General features: G+C 44.9%; 1 protein-coding gene across 8 annotated transcripts in view; it reads right to left on the reverse strand.

The window, feature by feature from the left end:
- The window catches only part of LOC110131117 (transmembrane protein 132B), a 378,266-nt gene that overhangs the window by 218,268 nt on the left and 135,890 nt on the right, over window positions 1–24,108 (reverse strand). For 6 of the 8 annotated variants that reach the window (XM_020883540.2, XM_020883539.2, XM_020883530.2 and 3 more), the window contains one exon: window positions 4,309–5,200. In XM_020883540.2, coding sequence (XP_020739199.2) covers window positions 4,309–5,200 — 892 coding nt within the window. Of the gene's footprint in view, window positions 1–4,308; window positions 5,201–6,617; window positions 6,712–8,009; window positions 8,109–24,108 lie in introns of those variants that run through there. The other 2 variants (XM_070475082.1, XM_070475083.1) reach the window with 2 other exon arrangements.

Below are 24,108 nucleotides of genomic sequence, written 5' to 3' on the forward strand. Positions count from 1 at the left end.
TCTTCTCTTCACTCTTCACTTCACTCTTCTCTGGCCATAAAGTTCAGCATAAGAAATATAGTCGGACTTCCCTGGTGGTACTGTGGAAGAAAATCCACCTACCAATGCGGGGCACAAGGGTTCAATTCCTGGTCTGGGAGGATTCCATGTGCTTCAGAACAACTAAGCCTCTGTGCCAAAAACTACGGAGCCCACACTCTAGAGCCTGCAAGCCGCAACCACAGAGCTCCCAGGCCTAGAGCCTGTACTCTACCAGAGAAGCCGCTGCCATGAGAAGTCTGCACACCACAATGAAGAGTAGCGCCTTTGGCCGTGACTAGAGAAAGCCCATCTGCAGCAAGGAAGATCCAGCACAGCCATAAATAAATGTTATTTTTAAAAAAGAAATAAGTCATCTGTATTCAATACCCTGTAATAACCTATAATGGAAAAGAAATCTGAAAAAGAATATGTACATATATATGTATGTATGTGCGTACATGTGTGCTAAGCCGCTTTAGTCCTATCCGACTCTTTGTGACCCCATGGACTGTAGCCCGCCAGGCTCCTCTGTCCATGGGATTCTCCAGGCAAGAGTACTGGAGCAGGTTGCCATTCCCTTCTCCAGGGGATCTTCCCGACACAGGGATTGAACCCTCAACTCTGAAGACTCCTGCATCGGCAGGCAGGTTCTTTACCACCGGCACCGCCTGGGAAGCCCCATTACGTCTTTAGGTGTGTGTAACTGATCATTTTGCTGTACACCTGAAAGTAACGAAACATCGTGCTTAACTATACTTCAATAAAGAAATTAGAATTTTATCTCTGTATAGGAATGCAATTGATATTGATATACTGGTTTTTAAAATTAAGTTCACTATATAATTTACATGTGAATAAAGCTTCTGCAAGCAAACAAACAAAAAGAAACAATAGTCATATCTAGGAAAGCATGAAGACAAGAAACTCTAGATGGTGACCCAGAAAGATCTGAAAGGTAAAGCTCAGTCTCCACCTGGACAAGTAGAACCACCCAAGAGTGTTTTCAACTCCTGCCTGCAGACCCCCAAGCCAACCCCACCATTTCCCCACTGCACGGCTTCAGATAGGTAATGCTTAACCTCTCCGAGTCTCAGTTTCCACATTCATAAGATGGACACAAATACTTCGTATGCTGCCTGTGATCATATAATGAGAGACACAACTTGAGCCTGGCACAGTACACGTAATTATTTAAAAGCATCAATCATATCAATTAAACATAATAGCATCAATTATAATATATAAATAATTGTATCTATTAACACTTACTGAACACCTACAGTGTGCCAGGCACTCTTCTAATTGTTTTACATGAAGCAACTAACTCACTAAATAATACCAGTGGTGATGGAGGAATGTTTCACTTCCTTTTTTAAAATGTTTATTTAGTTGGCTGTGCCAGGTCTTAGTTTCAGCATGAGGGAGCCTCAGTTGAGGCATGCGGGATCTAGTTCCCTGACCAGGGATGGAACCTGGGCCCCCTGCACTGGGAGCGCGAAGTCTTAGCCACCAGACCACCAGGGAAGTCCCTGATGTTTCATTTCCTATGATGCACTCACTGACCACTTCTGTCTCCCTGACACCCACAGTGAATGAGTCAGTGATGTCTGCCTTCAGAGGTTAGAATTTAGCCCCTCTTTTAAGCACTGCTTTCCCCTTTTTCCAATATTATATCAGGAGTTTCAAAATGCTCACAAGAACCAGATAAGTGAGTGCAATGGACCGGGCATGGTGGGGACTGGAGTGAGCCAGGCAATGCATGATCCATCTAAAGCGGGAAGTCACTCCCTAACGACAGCCAACTGTAGCCAAGTCACCAAATCTTCAAAACCTTCCAGGAAAATGATATGTGAGATCTCCCTATTGTCAGAGGTTGTCAACTCTTTTATATATTTTAAGGAATGCCATATGAGATTTAAAAAAACAGCATACATCTCTGGGTTAGACTTGCTATGACCATCAGTTTGCAAACTCTAAACTAAGTGCTTCTCCTTTGGGACAGTCTCAAGGCCCCACAACTAACAGCCCCTGGATTGTGTTAATATTTCCTGGAGGCTGACAGTTCATGATTTGACCTTTCAGGTCAAAGTCAGCACATTAGAGTTCATTTCAGCTCTAAAATTAACTTCTGTGAGCAACAAAAAACTTGAGGTGTTTCTACTTAGAACCAAGATGCCACTTCAGGGGCCTCTACATTCTGGATCTTCTTCCAGTCTCAGCAGTCTCTCTCTCCCTAAATTGACCCTCAGCTCTGGCATGACTGAGCCATGCACAGTCTGGGAGGTGTGGCAGTTGCCCCCTCCTATCTTCAAAAGGCAGTTGACTGTGGGGGTGAAGGGCACAGGCTCTAGAGCTTGCCCACCAGTAGGTTCACACCCACCACTCCCTAGCTGTGTGAGCTTGGGCAAGTTACTTAACCTCTCTGTGCCTCAGAAAAATGGGGATGATGATACTTGCCTACTTGAGTTGTCTGTTGTCAAATTCAGTGAGTGAAGGAATATAAACCACTTAGAATGTGGTCTGGAGCATTCTAAGTTCTCAGTGAAAGCTATCTAGTACTGTGTGCGCCATTCTGCTGGCCTGAAATGCCTTTCTCAGCCAGGTTCCCGGACTTTCCCAACCACCAGGGCATCTGCTCTCCCTTTCCTTGAAATTCTCACTAATAACATTCCTTCCACACCCAAGATGGCAAATAAGCTGAGTCTGAAATGTCATACCCTCTCCCTCACATGCATTGGTAGGGGCTGCCTGGAGTCCTGAGCTCAGTGTGGCAGTATATTAGTAATGTCTGCCATGGAAGAGGGAGTACTAGGTGCTGCAGTTGATTGATCATGTCTGCCTTGGGGGAGGGAGTGGCAGGAGAGCAGAAGCCATCCCTATGCCATTCTTGGTCTATAGTGAGCAGCTGGCACTGCCTGGCATTGAAAGAATCTCTGCAGAGCAAGAGCTGGGTTTTAGACCAGACCAGCCCCATCACTGGAGTGACTAGCACAAGACTGGGTCCACACCCAGTTCTGAATCAATTTTTACCACCAAGACTAACTCAAGGGGCTCAAACAAGAACCCTACTTCCTGCAAGCTACTAAACCCATTTGGGATCTGCCAAAGTATTGGGATCCTCTTGGCAGGTTCTGAACAAGGACACCTTCAGACAGGTGTGATTTGGGACGTCAGCCTCTCAGAATCAGAAGGACCACACAGGACTCATGATTAGTTCTTATTTTTCCTCACCTGCATCCAGCAAAACAAAGCCCCACCCGCACTGCAGTTTTGATGTCTACCAGCTCAGCACCTGGGGATGAGGAAACAACCACAGCCTAACATTCAGTGAAGACTCTCCATGCACCAGGCACTGTTCTAAGAACTTGATTAACTTGTGTAATCCTCACAACCACCCCAGGAAGTAGATCCCATCATTATTGCCATCTCACCCATGAGGAAGCTGAAGCCCAGAGAGGTTGGGTGACTTGCCCCAGGGCACACAGCCGGTGTGTAGCAGAGCCATGCATTCTACTGTTACCCAGGGACCTTTGTGAGCAAAATAAGCTAGACAGATTTGTACTTTTAGCACAGAGAAGTTCCCCACTTTCTGCAATCCTAAAATCAAGTCTTCATCATACAGATATAGACAGCTGCTTTGCTTTGACAAAGGACTCTTTACTGATTAAAAACTAAGAGGAAGGATGGGACTTCCCTGGTGGTCCAATGACTAAGACTCCATGCTCCCAATGCAGGAGGTCCAGGTTCGATCCCTGGTCAGGGAACTAGATTTCACATGCTGCAACTAAGGGTTTGCATGTCCCAACTGAGACCAAGCACAGCCAAATAAATAACTAAAAAAAAAAAAAACCTGAGAGGTAGGAGACATTGTCTCAGACAACTCCTTTGTGGATTTAGAAATTCATTTACAAGGTGTTCACTTCTGGGCATTCTGGGATTCTACCTGGCACATCAAGGGGGCAGTGAGAGGTTCAGAATATCAGGTGAGAGCCTGAAAGGGACACACTTGGCCCTCACAGCCTGAATCACTGCCTTCCAAGCAAATATTTTAATCCTGGCCTCATATCAGAATTACTTATGGAGAGCTTAGAAAACAGAGAGGCCCAGAGCCCATCCCCAAACACTCTGCTTGAGGCTGTCTAGTCTGCTGGCTTGCATTGGTCTTGTTTGTAAGCTTCCTCACTGTGGTGGAGGAAACTTAAAATCAACAACCACTTGATGGAATAACAATTCACTGAGGATCAAGAGTGGACTTCCAGCCCAATCCAACCCTGCAAAGCCTCTTACCTAAGAGTGAAGTGGTCTGCCACGGAGCCACTAGTCAGGGAGACCAAAAAGGTGGCTGTGTCCCCTTCCCGGATGAGGTTCAGAGGCACAGAGAGGACAACGTTCTCATCCAGGCTCAGCATGGACCACCGCAGGTCGTCTTGGGTGGGGTAGACCACTACACTGCCGATCCTCTCCCGGGCGGGGGGTGCCGGCGGGGGGCCATCCTGGCCCGAGTGGATGTTATTCTCCCACTTGCCATCCTCTTCCAGGGGACACTGGCCAGCCGGGTCGGCCGGGTAGAGCGCGAAGAAGAGCTCCATGGCCGTGCCGCCGAGCAGGGCCGGGATCTCCTCCTCAGGCTCCAGGTCCAGCCCAGAGCTGAACCACTCAGGCAGCAGCTCCAGCTCGGCCACACACAGTCCCGGGGTCCCTTGCAGCCGACAGCTGGCTGCCACTTCCCTGGCCTCGGGGAAAGCAAACATCTTGACACAGGGTAGTTGTTCCGCAGGGTCACCATCAGCCCAGCCCATCCCCGTGATGTAAAACAAGGTCTGTACTTTGGGTCTGTTGGAGTAAATGGAGCTATCGAGGATGTGGGCTTTCACCTTCCAATTAAAGGGAAACTGGCCCACGTGGCCAAAGGGTATAGAAGTCAGCATGAGCTCCCGGGGGACCGTCTTCTCCACTGAAAATGGACCATAGCTGGCATTGACGACTGGGGGTCTCCTGGCTCGGTAGATAAAGAAGGACTCCACCCGGGTCTGCAGACTGGAGTTCCGCGTGATGTCCTGGTTGGCCTCTTTAAGGAAGAAGGACTCCTCTGCGTTAGAGATGTGGAAGCTCGTGGGAAGGTAAGCGGGGAGCGAGGAGAACCTCTGCAGGCTGTCCACGATGGTTCGGCTCTCCATCACTGCACGAGAAAGGAAAGAAAGGAAGATTGAGAACAGAGTCCGGATTTAAGACAGCGCAAGCTCCACCCACCCACCCCCAGCACACTGCCCACTGGCCACGCCCATCCGTCCCCTGGATCTCATCACTGTGGAAGTCCTTGCATTACATAAAGTGTGCTCTAAGGATCTTCCAAAATAACAAAGGCAGAGTGGGAAGGAGCCCCCAGGTACCACTAACCCAATCGCCCTGTGGCTGAATTATACCCCCAGAGGGAAAACATCACACCCTCTTGTTCTTGCAAATCTCCAAACTCAGAGGATCATGGTCGACTGTGTTGTAATCACCCCACAGAGAGTAGGCTGCAACCTACCCAGCCCACCACACAACCAGGCATCGGACTGTTGTCCAGGAGGTGTTGATGCTTTTATTTGATATTTACACTTCTTCCTGTCACTCCCAGATGGGATGTGTGCAGGGACATTGAGACGTCTCCTAATTCTTTTTGAAATGAGGGTGAAGCTATGGTTCAGCGTTCCTACTTCTAGAAATATATGTGTTAGGGTGAGAAGGCTGGATCTAAATCCCGACTCTGTCACTTCTTCACTGAGCAACTTTGGGCAAATTACTTAACCTCTCTGTGCCTCAAATGTCTTCATATAAAGTAGAATATAAATATAAACTATAATAAGGATTAATGAGTTAATAAATATGAAGAGCTTAGAACAGTGCTGACTCACAAACATGCTCAACCTTTACCAGCTACCATTATTATTATTTATCAGTTTAAACCATTCCAAAGGTTTATTAAGAGAAGACTGGATAAACTATACACTTTTACAGTGGGATAACAGGCAGCTATAAGAAAAATGAAGCCCAGTGGGACTTCCCTGGTGGTCCAGCAGTTAAGATTCCATGCTCCCAATGCAGGGGGCACAGGTTTGATCCCTGGTCCCACATGTAGCCAAAAAAATAATAATAATAAAGTTAAATTTAAAAAAAAGAAAAATGAAGCACAACTGTATCAGTATATTTGAAAAAAAAAGTCACAATATGTCATTAAACATAAACAGTTATAATCATAACTCATATGATCCTATTTGCATGATTTTTAGGTACATATGTACATATATTTATGTATGGTATCTACAGAATCCAAAAAGGATTTTTTAATTTTATCACTAATGTTTCTACTTTCTTAAAATTTATCACAATAACAGTGTGTTACCTTGTTAATTAAAATACATATAAATATACATAAACATGTATACACGTGCATGCATATATATGTATATGTGTGTGTGTGTTTCTTTCAAATGGCGAAACACAGAAAGCAAAGACCCAAGAAGATTTTTCAAAGTGAAGACAGCCCACCAGGAACCAGGGTCAGCAAATTAAGCCACAAACAGACAAAGATTCTTCCTTGCCCTGAAACAAACCTCTGCCCCTGGAGCCCAGCTTCCAACCAGAGCAAGAAGAAATAAAGCAGGCAGCAGTATTTAAAATGCAGCATCATCAGAGGATAAAAAGCAAATAAATATTCCATTGACTCCAAATCCTGGTAACATTTTTTTCTGTAGCCATTACAAATTCTGAAAAATACAGCTTTCTATTGACTGAAATAATTTTGGGCCTTTTCAGGGCTGTCCTTGGTGAGCTCTCCTTTCCTACAGGATGATAAAATTGCAATTAGGAGATTGTGAAGCAGACACAATCATGTCAGAGCTGACGCATCCTTTCTCCAAGAAGGTGTTCAGAAGGCAAGTTCTCTGCACCATCTCACTTACATGCAGAATCTAAAATAGTCAGATTTGTAGAAGCAGAGAGTAGGATGGTGGTTGTCAGAGGCTGGGGAGAGAGAGGAATGAGGCAGGATGGGGCTTAAAGGGTACAAAGTTTCAGTTAAACAAGACAAATGCATTCTAGAGAGCTAATGCACAGCAATGTGATATAGTTAACAATCCTGTATTGTACATTGTAATTTGCTAAGAGAATGGATCTTAGATTAAATCTTTTCAATACACACAAACACTGAGAATGATAATCAGGTAGAGGTAATAGATATGTTAATTACTTTGATTATGGTGATCACTTCACAATATTTACATATATCAAAACATCAAATTGTACACCTTAAATATACTTTGTATAGATCAATGATATCTCAGTAAAGTTGTGGGGGTATAAAAGAAGAAGAAAGTAAGTTCTCAAGTGTCATCAATATGGCCAGTCCTGGGTCAGATTAACTACTAGAGGAGAAGAGTTATTTTTTATTCATTTCTCCAATTACCTATCTAAATATATTTACTACTCACTATGTTCCCAGCCCTTATATGGAACTCACAGGGGCAAGACAGATGTGGTTTCTGCCCCCAAGGAGTGGTCAGATTTTGGAGAAAAGCATGGCTAACCTACACAATGCAATTATAAAAGTGAATAGGACTTCACTGCTGGTCCAGTGGCTAAGACTCCATGCTTCTATGCAAGGTGCACAAGTTTAACCCCTAGTTGGGGAACTAAGATCCCACAAACTTCGTGGCATAGCTCCAAAAAATAAGTGAACATTCAGACCCTTCAAAATGACCATCCCAGTAATTCTCTACCTAGGAATTCACGTGAAGGAAATAAGAGATCAAGAAGGAGATTCATGTGCAAGCGTCATCACAAGTATGATTTATAGCTGCAACATGCAGGAACAACCTAACAACTCATCATGAGGGCAGTGATCATATAAATGATGAAGGTCTGACTCTACGTGAGATGTTAAGAGATCACCAAAACCACAGTCTCAACAAATACAGTCTCAACAAGTGTTGTCAGAAAATGCTTACATCTTCAGTGAAAAGTGAAGTCGCTCAGTTGTATCCGACTCTTTGCAACCCTGTGGACTGTAGCCCACCAGGCTCCTCCGTCCATGGGATTCTCCAGGCAAAAATACTGGAGTGGGTTGCCATTTCCTTCTCCAAAAAGCAATCATCAAATCTTGATTTACATGATCCCAAATCTGTTTAAAATATATTTTAAGTAGTAAATATTGTATGTACACAACATATAGACATACACAAATATGTATATGATACATTTGCCCAGACCTGGATTTCCTCCAGAATGCATACCATAGATTGGGTGGGATTCAGATCAAAGATGGAGGAGGAAGAGATGACTCTGAAAAATGAGCTTCAAGCAAAGGAAAGTTTTACTGTTGCCGCCTCCAAGGGGCAATTTGTTTGGTTTTTTTTTCCATTTATTTTTATTAGTTGGAGGCTAATTACTTTACATCATTGCAGTGGTTTTTGTCATACAAGGGGACAATTTGTATTTTGACAATGACAAGCAATGCAGAAAGACCATCCCAGATGAAATTTAAATTATTTTTTGGTTGGTTTATTTTCCCACTCCAAACTAGGAAGTTAAATTCTTGGTGAATTTCCCCATAAATCAGCTGGCAATGAGGTAAATCTGTCTTCCACAGCCTGACAATATCCTTCAGTAGATATGGGTGGGCACACAGCTGACCAGATTTGGACACAGACTCCAATTTTACCTTCCCATAAAATCTATGTGAAGCCTCAGGCAAGGTTTAAATTCCAGCTTATTCACAGATAAAGAAAAGGAAATTAAAATAAATGCAAATTTTAATATGGTCTGTTTCCATTGTGGATTAGTTTTTTTCCATTATCATTTATATCGATATTTTCTGTCTCTCAAAAATTGATTTATAAATTTGAAACTGTGCTTTCTCTCTTCTTTATTACGGCCAAAGCTTGTATTTCATCCAACATAGCAGTGTTAGTTTACAATCCTGTCCCACCATAACTCAAGCAAAATGCAATACAAATTTTGTCTGAAGGCATCTATGGAAAACCATAAACATCGGCTGCCAGATCCTCATTTTTGTCCTCAAACTAGATTGCAACAAAATATGATATGAGAATTTAGGAGCATTTAATGGAGCCATGAGACTTTGTCCTTAGAAAAACATCCAGGATCTGAGAAGCTAACATGCCTCCCTTCAGTCCCCTAACATCGTATAGTGGCCCCATTCTTCTTCCCATTGGCAGGCAGACCGTGTGGCCGGAGGTCTGGACGTGAAATGAGATCCTATTCAGTCTGCTGATTTCCTAGAGGGCTTTTCACCACCCGACTGAATGAGGTGGGTGCTGAGAGCAGAAAATGAAAAAGTCGTGGTTTGGCCCAACTGCAAAGCACTTCCCATCACTGCCCTCCTTCCTTATGAGCCAAAAAGAGAATCAAGTCCAGGTTCTTCAAGAGCACAAGGTGCTCCAGACAGATGCTCTGTGATTAAAGGATGTTCAGAATCACAGATGGCTCCAGGGAAGTCCCAAAAAGAACTTCAGGTGGAAACAAACAACATCCAGAATGAAGCATCTCCCACGGTGTTAGGAACCCCAGTAGGGACTCTGTGACCCAAAGTGCATGGATGGACATCACTGCTGTGCTTGGCACACAAAAAAATACTCCTGGGCATGTGTCTTGGTCAGGACTGGAGAGACCTATAGACATAAGATAATGCAACCCACAGACTCACAAACCTTTTTGCTACCATCACCAGTCCTGCACAGAAGCTTATTAACAGTTCTGTGGCTCCTGGTAACCCACCTGAGGGTCAAGGCCTGTGACATTTCTGCAGCTGAGTCTCTTCTAATTCCCACAAAACAACATGGACAGCCAGAAATAAAAGGGTCTCTTTGCAGTGGACCAGATGGGCCACATCTTTGAAAACCATCAGCAAGTGAAACTGCTCACTGATCTGTCAAAGGGTAGTCCTGACGAATAGGTGGTAATTTACTGCCACCATCTGGGTACCCCGCCCCCATGGTCATGGAGACCAGGAGCTACAAGGAAGCCTTTGGGAGCATTCATATCCGTTCAGAACAATGCAGTGGATATTGTTTCTGAGGCAGAGGAAAGAAGTAGGAGATCCTTCATACTCATGCTTTCTGGTCTATCTCCATGATGTTTGTGTGTCTTCCTCCGTGAACTTCTGCACCTGCTGGGGAAGTCCATCACCCACCTATGAGTAGAGCAGACTCCCTCCCATCAGGATTTCTCAACTCAGGAATGATTTCTCTGATCAGGCACTCCAGCCCTAGCTCTGCTCTTCTCTGCATCATAGGGAACTACATTTCCCAAGCTCCTTTGCTCCCTGGCTTCTGGGTACCATCAGTCAATGGGATGCTCTGGTAGAAGATGGAGCATGGGAGCTATTTCTCCCCCTTATCTCCCAGTATTTACTGGCAGAGACTGTCCAGCCCATGAGAGCTCCCACCATGAATATAGCTCTCTTAGGCAGTAGTTCTGATACTTACTAGATGGTTTCAGCTTCTGGGTTCTGATAATCCAATTTCCCCACTTTATCCCTTCAGTCCAATTGGTAACAGCTTCCTACTGTAATTAATTTCTGGATTACTTTACCATTCCCAGAAGGTATTTATCATGCCGGACTTCATTTCACAGATCTTCCATCACATGACTAACTGATTCCCTTGATTAAATTCCCTCTATGGAAATAACTAGTGTGGCTTCTGTTTTCTCAGCTAGAGTCTGACAAATATATCCAGTCACTATTCACTCCATCCTGTTACATTTCTTCAAGGTCACTCTCACCATCTGAAATTAGCCTTTGTGTTTTTACTTGTTGACTTATTTTCTATCAAGTCTCTCTATTAAAATTCAAGCTCATGAGAGCAGAGACTTCGCCACCCAATTTATGGCTGCATATCCAGGATCTAACAGAAGAAACTAAACAAATATGTGCTGAGTGCATGTCCATCAATTAAGAGTGCCTTGGCTTAATGCTTAAGAGACTAAATCTCTCTGTGTTCCTTCTGAGCCTTTCTTTGGCTTCCTCCCAGGGTTGTTAATAGATACCATTAATATTAACAAATCATTGGCCCATCACATTATCACTCCATTCATTTCCTCTCAAATATCACATCCTTGTGGTCACTAAGTTGGTTGCTAGGTTTGCCAAGCCAAGAGCTTCAATTTTCACATGGAGGGAAAAAAATATCACTTAAAGGAGAAATAGCATTTACAGAACACCGGCGATGTGCTAGCCTGGGCAAATACAACTGCTACATCCATTGATTATCACAATGGTTGTGAGACGAATAGTCTTTGTCCCTTTTGGAAAATGGTGGAACTGAGGCACAGAGAAATTAAGCAGTTTGAACATGGTCAAAGTTAAGGTTGAAACCAGTTCTGTCCAATTTCAGAGATTTTCCACTTTTCTGTACTGCCCCAGGGCCAACTGGTCTGGTGGTTCTACAATGAAGCCAAAGAGTCAGCCATGGGAAGGTCAGCAAAGAAGCTGGAGCTCAAGGCTCACAGGGCCAAGTTCATGAACAAAATCTCTACAGACTTAGTGAGGTTTTCATCACTCTGCAGTCACAGGTGACTGTCTCCCAGCCCAGGTATCAGCCTGGATTTCCAGGTAGAGCAGGAATATAGATACAGTTGGCCCCGAGCATCACAATGCAGCTGCTGGCAAAGCAGCCAGTGATCCATATCTTTAAGGTATGGTGCAGTAAATATGGCTGAGCCTTGCTACCTGTAAACCAGTCACATGACCTAAAGCCTTAGGAGGAGGAGCCAGTGCAGCAAGTCAGACCAAATGCTCTCAGATTAAGGAGGAAAGTTGCATGTGCTTATTTAGTCATTAACAACCAGGTGGAATTTATTATACATCCCCATTCAGTCTACTGCCACCCCCAACTGAATCCCCTAGTTGTACCCCAGGGACCACACGCTTTCCCACCTCTGCATCTGAAACACAAGTCACACACCACATAACTCAGAAAAGGTAGCAAAAACCTAACTATCCAATTCAAAAGTCACCCATATAAAAGTAAGACGGGGAAACTTGAGTTTGTCTCTCTCAACCAGATAAAACTCACACAGCTGAAAGAGAAGGAGAGAGCATACAGACAGAAAAGTGTGAGGACACCAGGTCATCAGGCAGGAGGGAGGGATGTTTGCCTTCATCCCAAGATTCTTCTCAGATCTCAAGCTGGGGAGCCCTGAATGGCCAACCTGAGTCATTCATAAGGGCAAGAAGCTGATAAACAGACCAGAGGGACTTGCCTGGTGGTCTAGTGGTTAAGAACCTACCTGCTAATGCAGGGTACACAGGCTCAAGCCCTGGTTGGGGAACTAAGATCCCACATGCTGCAGGGCAACTAAGCGTGTGGGCCACAACCTTTGGGCCTGCACTCTAGAGCCCATGCTCCACAACAGTAGGAACCACCACACAGAGAAGCAGGCACGGTGCCACTAGAGAAGCCCCCGCTCACTGAAACTAGAGAAAGCCCATGCCCAGCAACGAAGAGCCTGTGCACTGCATCAAAAAGACCCAACACAACCAGAAATAAAACAAAGATAAATACATAAGTAACCCTCTTTAAAAAAAAAAAAAAAAGCAGACTAGAAGCAGGGGAGAAACAGGAAGCAGACAGGAAGTGGACAGGAAGCAGACAGGAAGTGGACAGGAAGCAGACAGGAAGCTGACAGAAGTGGACAGGAAGCGGACAGGAAGCAGACAGGAAGCGGACAGGAAGTGGACAGGAAGGAGTAAATCCCTTCTCTCAGCTCCAGCCTTACAGTCTTCTCTAGCATCTGCCTCCCCACACCTCTTCCCCTGCCAGCATTATCAGAGACTAACAGGAGACAACTGGCTGAGAGAAGTATGGTTTTCTGATTCCAGCCCCAGAACCACAGACCAGAGACCAACTTGACGCTGAGATGCTGAATGTAGTTTCCGGGGAAGGAACCTGGCTGTGTGCCACCCTCCACCCTTCTTCACTGCAAAACCAATACTGAACACTATCACCACTCTTTTCATCTTTTTTTGTAAAAGGGAAAATCCTCTTTAGATATCTTTCAGATTAGTGAAAAATGGTACTAATGTAGGTCTTTCATAAAAGTGAAGTGGCATAAAGTAAACTGGCATAAAGTGAACTTTCAAAAAGTAGAGGGGTGCTGGTACTCAAAAATGAACAGTCATTCATCATCTTGAGGGTCATATAAGTCTTAGGTCATATACCAGCAAATCCATTAAAGATTAGATACGGTTCCCCAGGTGGCACAGTGGGCAAGAACCCGCCCACCAGTTCAGGAGGTGCAAGGGACTCGGGTCTGATCCCTGGGTCGGGAAGATCCCCTAGAGTAGGAAATGGCAACTCACTCCAGTATTCTTGCCTGGAAAATTCCATGGACAGAGGAGCCTGGTGGGCTACAGTCCATGGGGTTGCAGAGTCAGACACAACTGAGCAACTGAATACAGCACAGCATAACCATATATTACAGTGATAATAAAAAAATATAGAGAAGTAAGGGTAATAAGAATAGGCCTGTTATCACAGTCAACATTTATACATAATCTTTATGATATACCAAGCACTAGTCTAAGCATTTCAAGGATATTAACACTTTTCATCTTCACAATCTTTTGATTATGAGGATTTTATTATTAGTCCCACTCATGGATGGGAACATTACTTTGCCTACAAAGCATTACTTTGCCTACAAAGATTTGTATAGTCAAAGTTATGATTTTTCCAATGGTCATGTATGTATATGAGAGCTGAACAATAAAAAAGGCTCAGTGCTGAAGAACTGATGCCTTCAAACTGTGGTGCTGGAGATGACTCTTGGACAGCAAGGAAATAAACCCTGAATATTCATTGGAAGGACTGATGCTGAAGCTCCTCCAATACTTTGGCCACCCGATGAGAAGAGCTGCCTCATTAGAAAAGACCCTGATGCTGGGAAAGATTCAAGGCAGGAGGAGAAGGGGACAACAGAGGATGAGGTGGTTGGATGGCATCACTGACTCAATGGACATGAATTTCAGCAAACTCAGAGAGATGGTGAAGGACAGGGAAGCCTGGCATGCTGCAGTCCATGGGGTCGCAAAGAGTCGGACATGACTGAGCAACTGAACAGCAACATACATGGGAAAACTAAGGCTTGGGGAGGTTAAGAGACTTGCCTAAGATCCCAGAGCTAGAAAGAGGCAGAGGGAGTTACTGGATCCAAGCTGTTCAAGCTCCAGGCAGAGTAGAGTTTGTGCCTTTAGCCACTGTGTTCTGCTGCCAGCTGAAAGCTTAGCAAGCAAACTACATTGTAAGAGCTTCGGCAATAACTAAAGAGACTGCAAATGTGCCTCTGAATTGCCCAGCTCTCACATCACAAGATGAAGTCACTAGTTGGACACCGTTCATAAGATGAAAGCAAGGAGCAAAGCTCTTCCTGGCTCTGAGAGAAATCCCTCCCATGGTAATGCCCCAAGGGACACAGCAGCATCCCTACAGAGAGTGAGCTTATTAGCAGGCTCCCTTTGGTGCTGCACACACAAGGTGGGGTGTAAGAGCAAAGGGCCATCAGGCAAAGGCAATTCTTCAGAAGACAACGGAGTGTGAGCCAAGACACCTGATACCTCTCAGAAGGTCCAGCTTGACTGGAAGAATAAAATCCAGAGTGAGATCCTAGAGAACGCTGCCCTTCAGACTCTCCTCCATGAAATTACTTTCTTACTAAACCAGCCAATGGAGAGCAGAAGTCTCAAGACTATATTCTCTAGCAAGATCGGGGGGGCACAAATATCCTATGCAGACCATCAAAGCCCAGTGTATGAGACTTAAAACATAATGAAGGACTTTCCTGGGGGTAGAGTGGTTAAGAATTCATCTGCTAATGCCGAGGACACAGGTTTGATCCCTGGCCTGGGAACTAAGATCTCACATGCCTGCCACGGGGCAACTAAGCCCAAGCGCCACAACCCCTAGCCTATGCACCCTAGAGCCAGTGCTCTGCGACAAGAGAAGCTACCACAATGAGAAGCCCGAGCACCACAACTAGAGAGTAGCCCCTGTCGCCGCAACTAGAGAAAGCCCATGAGCAACACTGAAGATTCAGTGCAGCCAAAATAAGTAAATAACTTTTAACATAATGAATATGGATCTTTTTTTTCATGATGCCCACCACTGCTTTTATGCCAGAAAAAAAAAAAAATTCCTCCCCAACATCCCAGTATCAAACATATATTCACCTGTATGTTTCCATGGATGGGTATATGTAGATACATGTATGTGTCTACATTTTTACACTTAATTCTTCTCTGAAAAGCTGTGTTTTTTTAACAATGAGTTTTTTTTTCCTTTTTTAGTATTTTGATCTTTATTGAATTTGTTACAACACTGCTTCTGTTTTATGTTTTGCTTTTTTAGCCACAAGGCATGTGGGATCTTAGCTCTCTGACCAGGAGCTCTCACCCCCTACACTGGAAGGCGGAGTCTTAACCACTGGACTGCCAGGAAACTCCCACATTTAATTCTTTCTTTATTGAAGTATTTTTGACAATTGAAAGTTTTAAACATTCAAGGTGTAGAATTTGACTTACGCTGTGAACTAGTCACCACAATCTAGCTAATGCCCGTATCCATTGACTCAGACCCACCAACGTATGTGAATCCACTTGATATTTTTGTTAGTGAGGAAATTTAAGATCTACCCTCTTACAAATTTTAAGTATTAGATTGAATTACTGAATCCGTCTGAAGTTTCTTTTGGGGTCCAATGTAAAATGAGGATCTGATCGTAGTTGGATAACAAGCGTATGCTGAATCAGCCAGAAGTATTTTATTTGATTCACAGTTTAGTGGTTCTTTAGTTGAAAAAAATAACATGACTGCATTTAGGGACAGAGGTTTTAAAGGGGTAATTAAGTTAAAATGAGGTCGTTAGGGTGGGCCCTCGTCTATTATGGCTGGTCCTCAGAAGAAGAGATTAGGACACAGACATGCACAGAGAGACAACCACGTGAGGACATAGGGAGAAGACAATCATCTGCACACCAAGGAGAGAGGCCTCAGGAGACACCAGCCGTACCCACACCTGGGTCTTGGCCCTCCAGCATCTAGAACTGTGAGAATAAACGTCCGTTGTTTAAGTCACGCAATCTGTAGTATTTTGTTATGGTAGCCCTAGCAAATGAATATCAAGAGATTATTCTTCTTTATCAAAATTCTATCAGCTTGTCTTACCTATTTTTTATCTTTAGATTCACTTTAGATTCATTGCGTCCAATTGCCCAAAACCCAGATTCTGTCATACTTTTCTATGTGTTTTCAAGTTTTCTAGGATGAACACGTCTTCTTGCTTATTTAATCTAAGAGAAATTCTGACATTTTTTCCCTTAAAAAGAAAGATATGGAATTTTATTTCAAGTGACAGACCAAGCACACTCATTTGCTCACATCTCTACAGAAACTCCACTACAGAATATTATAGGGAAAGTATAGCTCCCCTGGGGGCTCAGATGGTAGAGTCTGCCCACAATGCAGGAGACCCGGGATGGATCCCTGAGTCGGGAAGATCCCCGGGAGGCGGGCACCACTCCAGTATTCTCACCTGCGAAATCCCATGGACAGAGGAGCCTGGAGGGCTACAGTCCATGGAGTCACAAAAGAGTCAGACACAACTTAGTAGTGACTAAACACCACCACCACACAGAGGGACAACCGTGTGAAGACACAGAAGGAAGATGGTCATTGACAAGCTATGGGGACCAGGGGTTTCTGTGACTTTCAGCAAAATACAACGTTAACTGGTAAGAAATGAAAGTAAGGAGTGTCAGCTAAATTCTCATCTTTTGTAGAGAGAGCCGCTGCTGTTGAAATTTGATTAACTCAAAGAGCAGAGGCCTGGGGTATGTATTGGGTTGGCCAAGTTCATTTGGGTTTAATGGAAAAACTCAAACATGTTGGCCAATCCAATAGAACGACAGAAATAAGCACAACTAACAGAACTACAAGTGGAAATGGCTGGACCTGGCTGACTTTAGAGATACACAGAGAGATCAAAGATACAGAGGGATGGAAAATGATTGCCAGTCTTTGAAAGTTCTCCTGAGCCATTTTGTTTTCCCCAAATGCATGCATGACTGTAAGGGTGAATAGGCTTTGTCTGCAAGAAGCCGAAACTAGCCAAGCAGGGGAAGACAGCGTTGAACAGACACTGGACAGTTGAGTGTGGGGTAAAGGCCGACATGTTGACCTTCATGCTGACAAGTCATCACATCTGTGGGAGAGATGGATGGCTACCTGTCAAAAAGCAACACCAGAAACAACTGCCCGAGGCCACTGGCAACTGCCGGGTAGCACATCCCGGCTCCCTGCACTTGTTCCACCCTGTGTGCCCTAAAATAAATGAGGGATTTACCATTCTTCACTCAAATCAAACAAACAGAACAGCAGAGACTTTCTATCCATTGTATTGCATATGGCTGCTCGGTCAGGGACTTCCCAGCCTCTGCTGTCCCCCTGGCATGGCCATGTGACTAGTTCTGACCAATGAAATAACAGCCTGTCCTGCTCTGAAGCCAAAATTGGTATCTTTCATCTTCAGCCAGTGAGAAGCAGGGGACCCTGAGACTCCAGGTCATGGCAGAGCAGCCAGAAGCTGGAAGGGAGCCGGGACCCCTGAGTCTCCACCCGGAGGAGAGCCACCTGCCAAATATGGCACCCACATCAGATGGGACCAAGAACAAATCTCACAATGTGTTAAACCACTGCTAGGGTTTTATTTATTACAGCAGCTAGTGACACCTAACTAGTACAACACTGTATAGGCTAACAACCTGGACAGCTGTGATCCTGTCCTTACGCAGAAGTTGGAACAAAATTTCACAGCTCTTCCTTAAGGTAAACTGTACTTTCATTAGCGAGGAAATACAGGCAGTCAGAGAAACAAAGTGAAGAGCTGTTAAGCCAACGTGAGAGGTTTCCATGGGGCACCAGATGTAGAAAGAGCGTTATTAAACGGATTATATAGATCTTAGTGACAGTAATTTTGACCTCCTATAGGCACCGTCAGCTGTTAAAACAGTAGGAAATGTTGATGACCTTGTTCTAATTTCCATTTATATTTATTCTAAATTGGACACCTTGGAGATTGTTTAAATAAGAGAGGGAAATTCACTAAGTAACCCTGACAGCTCTGCCACTCTCTGATAGGGGAGGCAGCTGAGGCTTACAAAAGGCAGAAGACACCTGGGCTGGAGTCCCATGTCTGCCATCAGCTCAATTTATGCACCAAGACAAGTCACTTCATCCCCCCAAGATTCATTTTTACTCTGTGTCAAAGAAGGTGTCACTTCCTGCTGCCCATCAGGGATGCACCTTGAGGGAACCCAGTAACGTGACTTGCTGTTGTGTGACTGCGTTACTAAGAACTTCATATGTGGAGAGTCCTCGCTTTGCATGTCTCACTAGTTCAGACTAGCCCTTCTCATCTTCTGGCCATTGTTGATAACAAAAATGATTCCTTCAATTCAGAGAACACCCACACCATGCAAGTCTAAACAAAATGGGCATTGAATGGCAGTCGTGGTTGGAGAGAGAAGCTACCTCCAGGTCTGGCTGGAATCGGCATTTAAACATCATCCACACACAACTTCACAAATATCCTTCAATGGGTGAAGGGATAAATATATATCTGGTGGTGCAGCCATTGAATGGGAAACAACTTGATGGATAGTTGTTTCCATCTATCCAATAAAGCAAATGATGGATATCCACACAATATGGATAAATCTCAAATGCATTTTGCCACCAAAAAGAAGGCAGGCTCAAAGAGCTACCTACTATATGATTCCATATGTGTGACAGTCTAGTAAAATCAGAACTGGAGACATGAGGAACAGAGCAGAGATTGCCAGGGATCAGAGGCTGAGATTTAACTGCTTCACCACAAAAATTCAAAACAAAGGATTAGGGATGGGGTGATGGAACTGTTCTGTATCCTGATTGTTTGGTTACATGACTCTATATATTTGTCAAAAACTCATAGTGCTATATGCCAAAAAGAAACATATGAAGTAAACTACAGGAAGGGAAATAAAGATCGCCCAGTTGTAGTTGGGCAACTACTGTAGTCTTTGTAGTTGTTGCCTAGAAAATCTACTTTAGGAAATCTTTAAGACTGTTGTTTAAGGCTTAAGAGTTTAAACAGCATGAGCTCAGATACCTTCAACATCCCTGCTACAATTCTTTAGGCTATTCAACTGCTTGAAAATTTCTTTTCACCTACCACAAAAATAAGTAAGAGTGGGACTTCCCTGGAAGCCCAGTGGTTAAGACTCTATGCTTCCTCTACAGGGGCCTGGTTGGGAAACTATTAATAAGGTCCCACATGCCTTGCAGCACAGCCAAAAGGATAAAAAAGTAAGAGTATTTTCTGTCTGAATTAATTTCCCCAGATAATCAGGTAAGTCAAGGTACCTTAAGATGCAGGAAGTGCAGAGTTGCGACCAAAATAGACAAGCAGAGACACAGCCTGCTTTGGGGGAACCAAAATCATAACTGAAAAGAGGAGATGTACCTACACTTTAAAAACTGATAATAAAAGAAGGTAAAAGATGTACTGTTAACTTGCCTGATATGAGCTATGTGTGCCGTCAAGTTTGAGAAAGAAGACATCAATATTGATTGGGAATTATCACAAGTTTATCATCAGTAGGATCCAGTGAACAAAATAATAGTAGTTATAGGGTCTTCAGTGGTGCTTCAGTGGTTAAGAATCAGCTTTCCAATTCAGGGGACATGGCTTTGATCCCTGGTCAGGGAATTAAGTTCTCACATGCTATGGGACAACTAATCCCTCTGGCCACATCTAAAGAGAAGCCTGCAATCCACAACCAAGACACAACACAGCCAAATAAATAAACAAATAAAATATTTTTAAAAATAGTAGTAATAACTAGGAACTGTCGAGTGCCTACTATGTGCCAGTCACCATTCTGCTTTATTTAAATCAGCTCTTTACCCGATCCTATGAGATAGGATATTATTTTCAGATTGCTATCATCATTATTATATAATTATATAAGTAATATTATTATGTCCATTTTATTGATTGAAAAAATGAAGGCACAGAGAGGTTAAGAAACATACCTAAGGTCACACAGCATGTGAGGGGTGGAGCCAGGATTAGGCTCCAGAGTCCAGGCTCTGACTGCTATTCTCCACTGGTTCCCAAAACATGCCTCCTCTGCTTGATCCCATGACAGCTGATGCCCAGACTCAGTCACCTCCCTTCATCAAAGCAAAGAGGGGCTCCATTGTTGCTTCTGACTGATCCTATGACCCAGAATAAAACCCGCAAAGAACACAATGAAAGAAACAGAAACCTCCCCTGGTGGGTGGTGAGGGGAGTGAAGTGCAGAGGGGCCTGTGCGTGGGGGTGAGGGTGGGGCCACAGGGAGTGTATGGGAAATCTCTACACCTCTTACCTTCACTGCGAACCTACACTGCTCTCAAAAATGAAGTCTTCATTTTAAAAAGTAAGAAAGAAACTTCCTCACCACACTGGCCCCAGGGGTTGTGCCATGAACCCCTGTCATAGGTAAAACCAACAACAACCCTGGGGAGTCTTGGGGAAAGCAAAACCAAAAATCCCTCAGTCCTTTTTTTCCCAAATTTAATTCTGAGTTTATTTTGTGTTGGGCAGAGTCATCCTGGAAATGAAGGAACACAGAAGACAGCATTTCTGAAGAAGGAGGTAGCTCCCTGCAGCGTGGGCGCCTGCACCCATCCCAGGACACCCCCGTTCTGGCACTGGGTCCACCCCCGCGCCCCCCCAACACCGGCTGCCCCTGACCCAGGGCTCCTCTCTCCCGCCCCCGGTCGCCTCTGCAGAAACAGGGGCCTCGTGCGCTGCAACACTGCCACCTAGTGGCCGAGGCTGTTTCCACGCTGCAGGAAGCAAGTGGTTGGTTCCCCATTTCCATGGCTGAAATGGGCAATATGGTTTGATTTCCAGCTCTTTGGAGACTTTAACCAAGACTCATTGCTGCTTTCTGGTAGAAAACTATTAGACAAAGCACGATGACTCTCTGGGACCAGATTCTTTGTTGGCAGGCAACAGAAACCCCAACTCTGATGGGCTTAAGTGAGAAAGGGGGTCGCCCCTGCCCCAGACCCCAGCCTGGGAAAAAGGGGACCACAGGCAGCAAAGTGGTGAGGGGAAGAGGAGAAGTATCCAGTACAACTAGGGTCCCTGTGCTCTGGAAGGACCTGAAAGTACACCCAGGAGGGAGGAGGCACTGCAGACCCCCAGAGACACTGCCGGGTTTTCCCCGCCACAAACTGGCTACAAAGACCAGTGATCTACAAAGACAGCGAGCCAAGCAGAGCTCCAGGCTGACCCCATGGTCTTTTCTCTCTCTTGCCTTTGTCCACGAGTTTCACTCTGAGAAATCACAAAGAGGAAAAGAAATGATTTTTGTCTGAATCATTCACATCCTTGCAGGGAAATTCTGGCAGTTTTATGAAAGGGCTTTTCTTCCCTCTTTTTCAGTTCTACTTGCTCCAGGAGGAAATCTCTCCAGCCTCTGACTCAAAAACTATCCATGTACTTCCCTCTCAGTGACCACCTGAGTGCTGGGAGACCCGAGCATGGGAAGATGTGAAAACGCCGATCCCAACATTGATGGATTCAGCCTGCATGGTGACAGTGACATGGGGACAAGACCACCCGGCACTGAGATATCTATTAGGGAACCATCCCCATGGAAAAAAACACAGCCTATCGGTACATCCAACCAGAGGTCACTCAGGTCCTGCTCATGTTCCTGGCTTCCTTGAAGCCCTCCCAAAGCCAAGGAGTAGGAGAGGAACCTGGGCTCCAGAGCAAGTGACCTTGGCTGGAAAATCAGCCCATTTTTCAACCATCTGGTCACTGTGGTGAGCACCCCAGCCCCCAGGAGGAACGTGGGGGGAAAGGAGACAGGAGGATGATCCTAGGAGTTTATGGGCATCAGATGGGATGGATCAAGCATACCCACTACCTTAGTGTTGCTACCATGAAATGCCATAGGGTGGCTTAAACAAGAGACATTTATTTTCTAAGAGTTCTGGAGCTGGGGGGTCCAAAATCAAGGTGCTGGCCAATTTGATCTCTGGTGAGAGCCTGCTTCCTTGCTTATAGATGACTAGCCTCTCCCCGTATCCCCACATGGCAAAGAGAGGGAGTTTTTTTTTTTAAGCCATGCCACACAGCCTGTGGGATCTTAGTTCTTTAACCAGGGACTGAACTAAAGCCCTTGGCAGTGACAGCATGCAGTCCCAATCACCAGACTGTCAGGGAATTCCCTGTTCCTCTCTTTTCAAGAGCACTTATCCCACCAAGGGGGCTTCACCCTCGTGACCTCGGCTAAAACTGATCACCTGACCACAATTCACCTCCTGATACTATCACATTCAGTCCACATGACCACCCATCTATCACACATTCACTCAGTGCTTATCACAGGCCAGTCCTGTGCCAAGCACTGAAGGTAGGGGCGGACAATGGACCAATGAAGCCCTGCTCCATGAAATTCTGTCTAGTTTGGGGGTATGAACATAAAAAAGTCATTCCCATAATGAGAAACAAGAGTCGTGACAGAAGAGGGGCTTCTAATATAACATTTTTTTAAGATTTTTTTGATGCAGACTATTTTTAAAGCCTTTATTCAATTTATTACAATATTGTTTCTGTTTCATGTCTTGGTTTTGGGGCCCCGAGGCATGTGGGATCATAGCTCACCAAGCAAGGATCGAGCTCACACTCCCTGCACTGGAAAGCGAAGCCTTAGCCACTGGACCACCAGGGAAGTCCCCTAATGCAATCTTGATGGAACCAAAGCAGATGGGACCTGCAGTGGATTCAACACTATCCACCAAAACCTCATGTCCACTTGGAACCTCAAAATGTGAACTAAGGGACTTCCCTGGTGGTCCAGTGATTATGAATTCACCTTGCAATGCAAGGGACATGGGTTCCATCCCTGATCGGAAAACTAAGATCCCACATGCCGCGGAGCAACTACTGAAGTCTGCTCGAGCCTGAGCAACACAACTAGACAGTACGCGTGTCACAACAAAAGAGCCCACATCATGCAATGAAGAGCCTGCATGCCACAACTAAGACCCAATGCAGCCAAATAAAAGTAAATATTTCTTTTAAAAGTGACTTTCATTTAAAATAAAGTCTTTGCAGATGCAATTAGGGCATATTGAATAAAAGCCAGTGGGTGGCATGTTTATAGGGGAAAGAAGAGGGATTTCCATGCACAGAGAAGCCATGTGAATGAAGAGGGGACAGAGAATAATGGAATGAACCAGGTCAAGGGGTTGAAAGAGGGTCTGGGAGGAAGACAGCAGGATGGGCAAAGGACCAAAGGTGGGGGACAGAGCACTGCTGCAGCAGGTGTGGGGAAGGAGGAGAGAAAAGCAGACAGACTGGAGATGAGGGAAGGTCCAAGTCACACAGGGCCAGGTGGGGGCCCGTTAATAATGCCTGGACTTCATCCCAGGGGTAACAGGAAGCCTCTAAAGTGGCTGACGTCATGGGAACATGGCACTCCACAATGCGGTTGGTAAGCCATCGCCCTGGGATGATGGAGAATGGACTGGAAGCAGGAATGACCAAGACAGAGACAGACACAAAGGTCCAAGCCATTAAAGGGTAGTGACCTCGTTATACAAATGGACCAAAGAAGGCTCCTATCTGCTAACCCACCCCCACGCTGTTTATTTCTTGAGAACTCAGCTAGGACCATTAGCCCAAAGACTGCTGATGCCAAACTCAATTTTTTATATATGCAATTGCTTTAAATGTAGCCCAAATAACCATGGTTTTATGGCCATTTAGATTCTGCTTGTTTTGCATATCCCAGGCAGGCACTCAACATCTGCTACCTTCCATAAGAAAAGCCCTGGACAATAAAAGATCCGCAGGTGTTATGGCCCTTGGGAGCTCCCTGACCTCCCACTGAGCTCTGGACACGTGAGCCCCCCACCCCCACCCCCGGCTACTGCCCATCTCCCCAGGGAAAGTGCTGCCTCTCTCGTGGTGCTGGTCATC

The sequence above is a fragment of the Odocoileus virginianus genome, chromosome 12 (genome assembly GCF_023699985.2).
Source record: "Odocoileus virginianus isolate 20LAN1187 ecotype Illinois chromosome 12, Ovbor_1.2, whole genome shotgun sequence".
In the NCBI taxonomy this organism is placed as follows: Eukaryota; Metazoa; Chordata; class Mammalia; order Artiodactyla; family Cervidae; genus Odocoileus; species Odocoileus virginianus.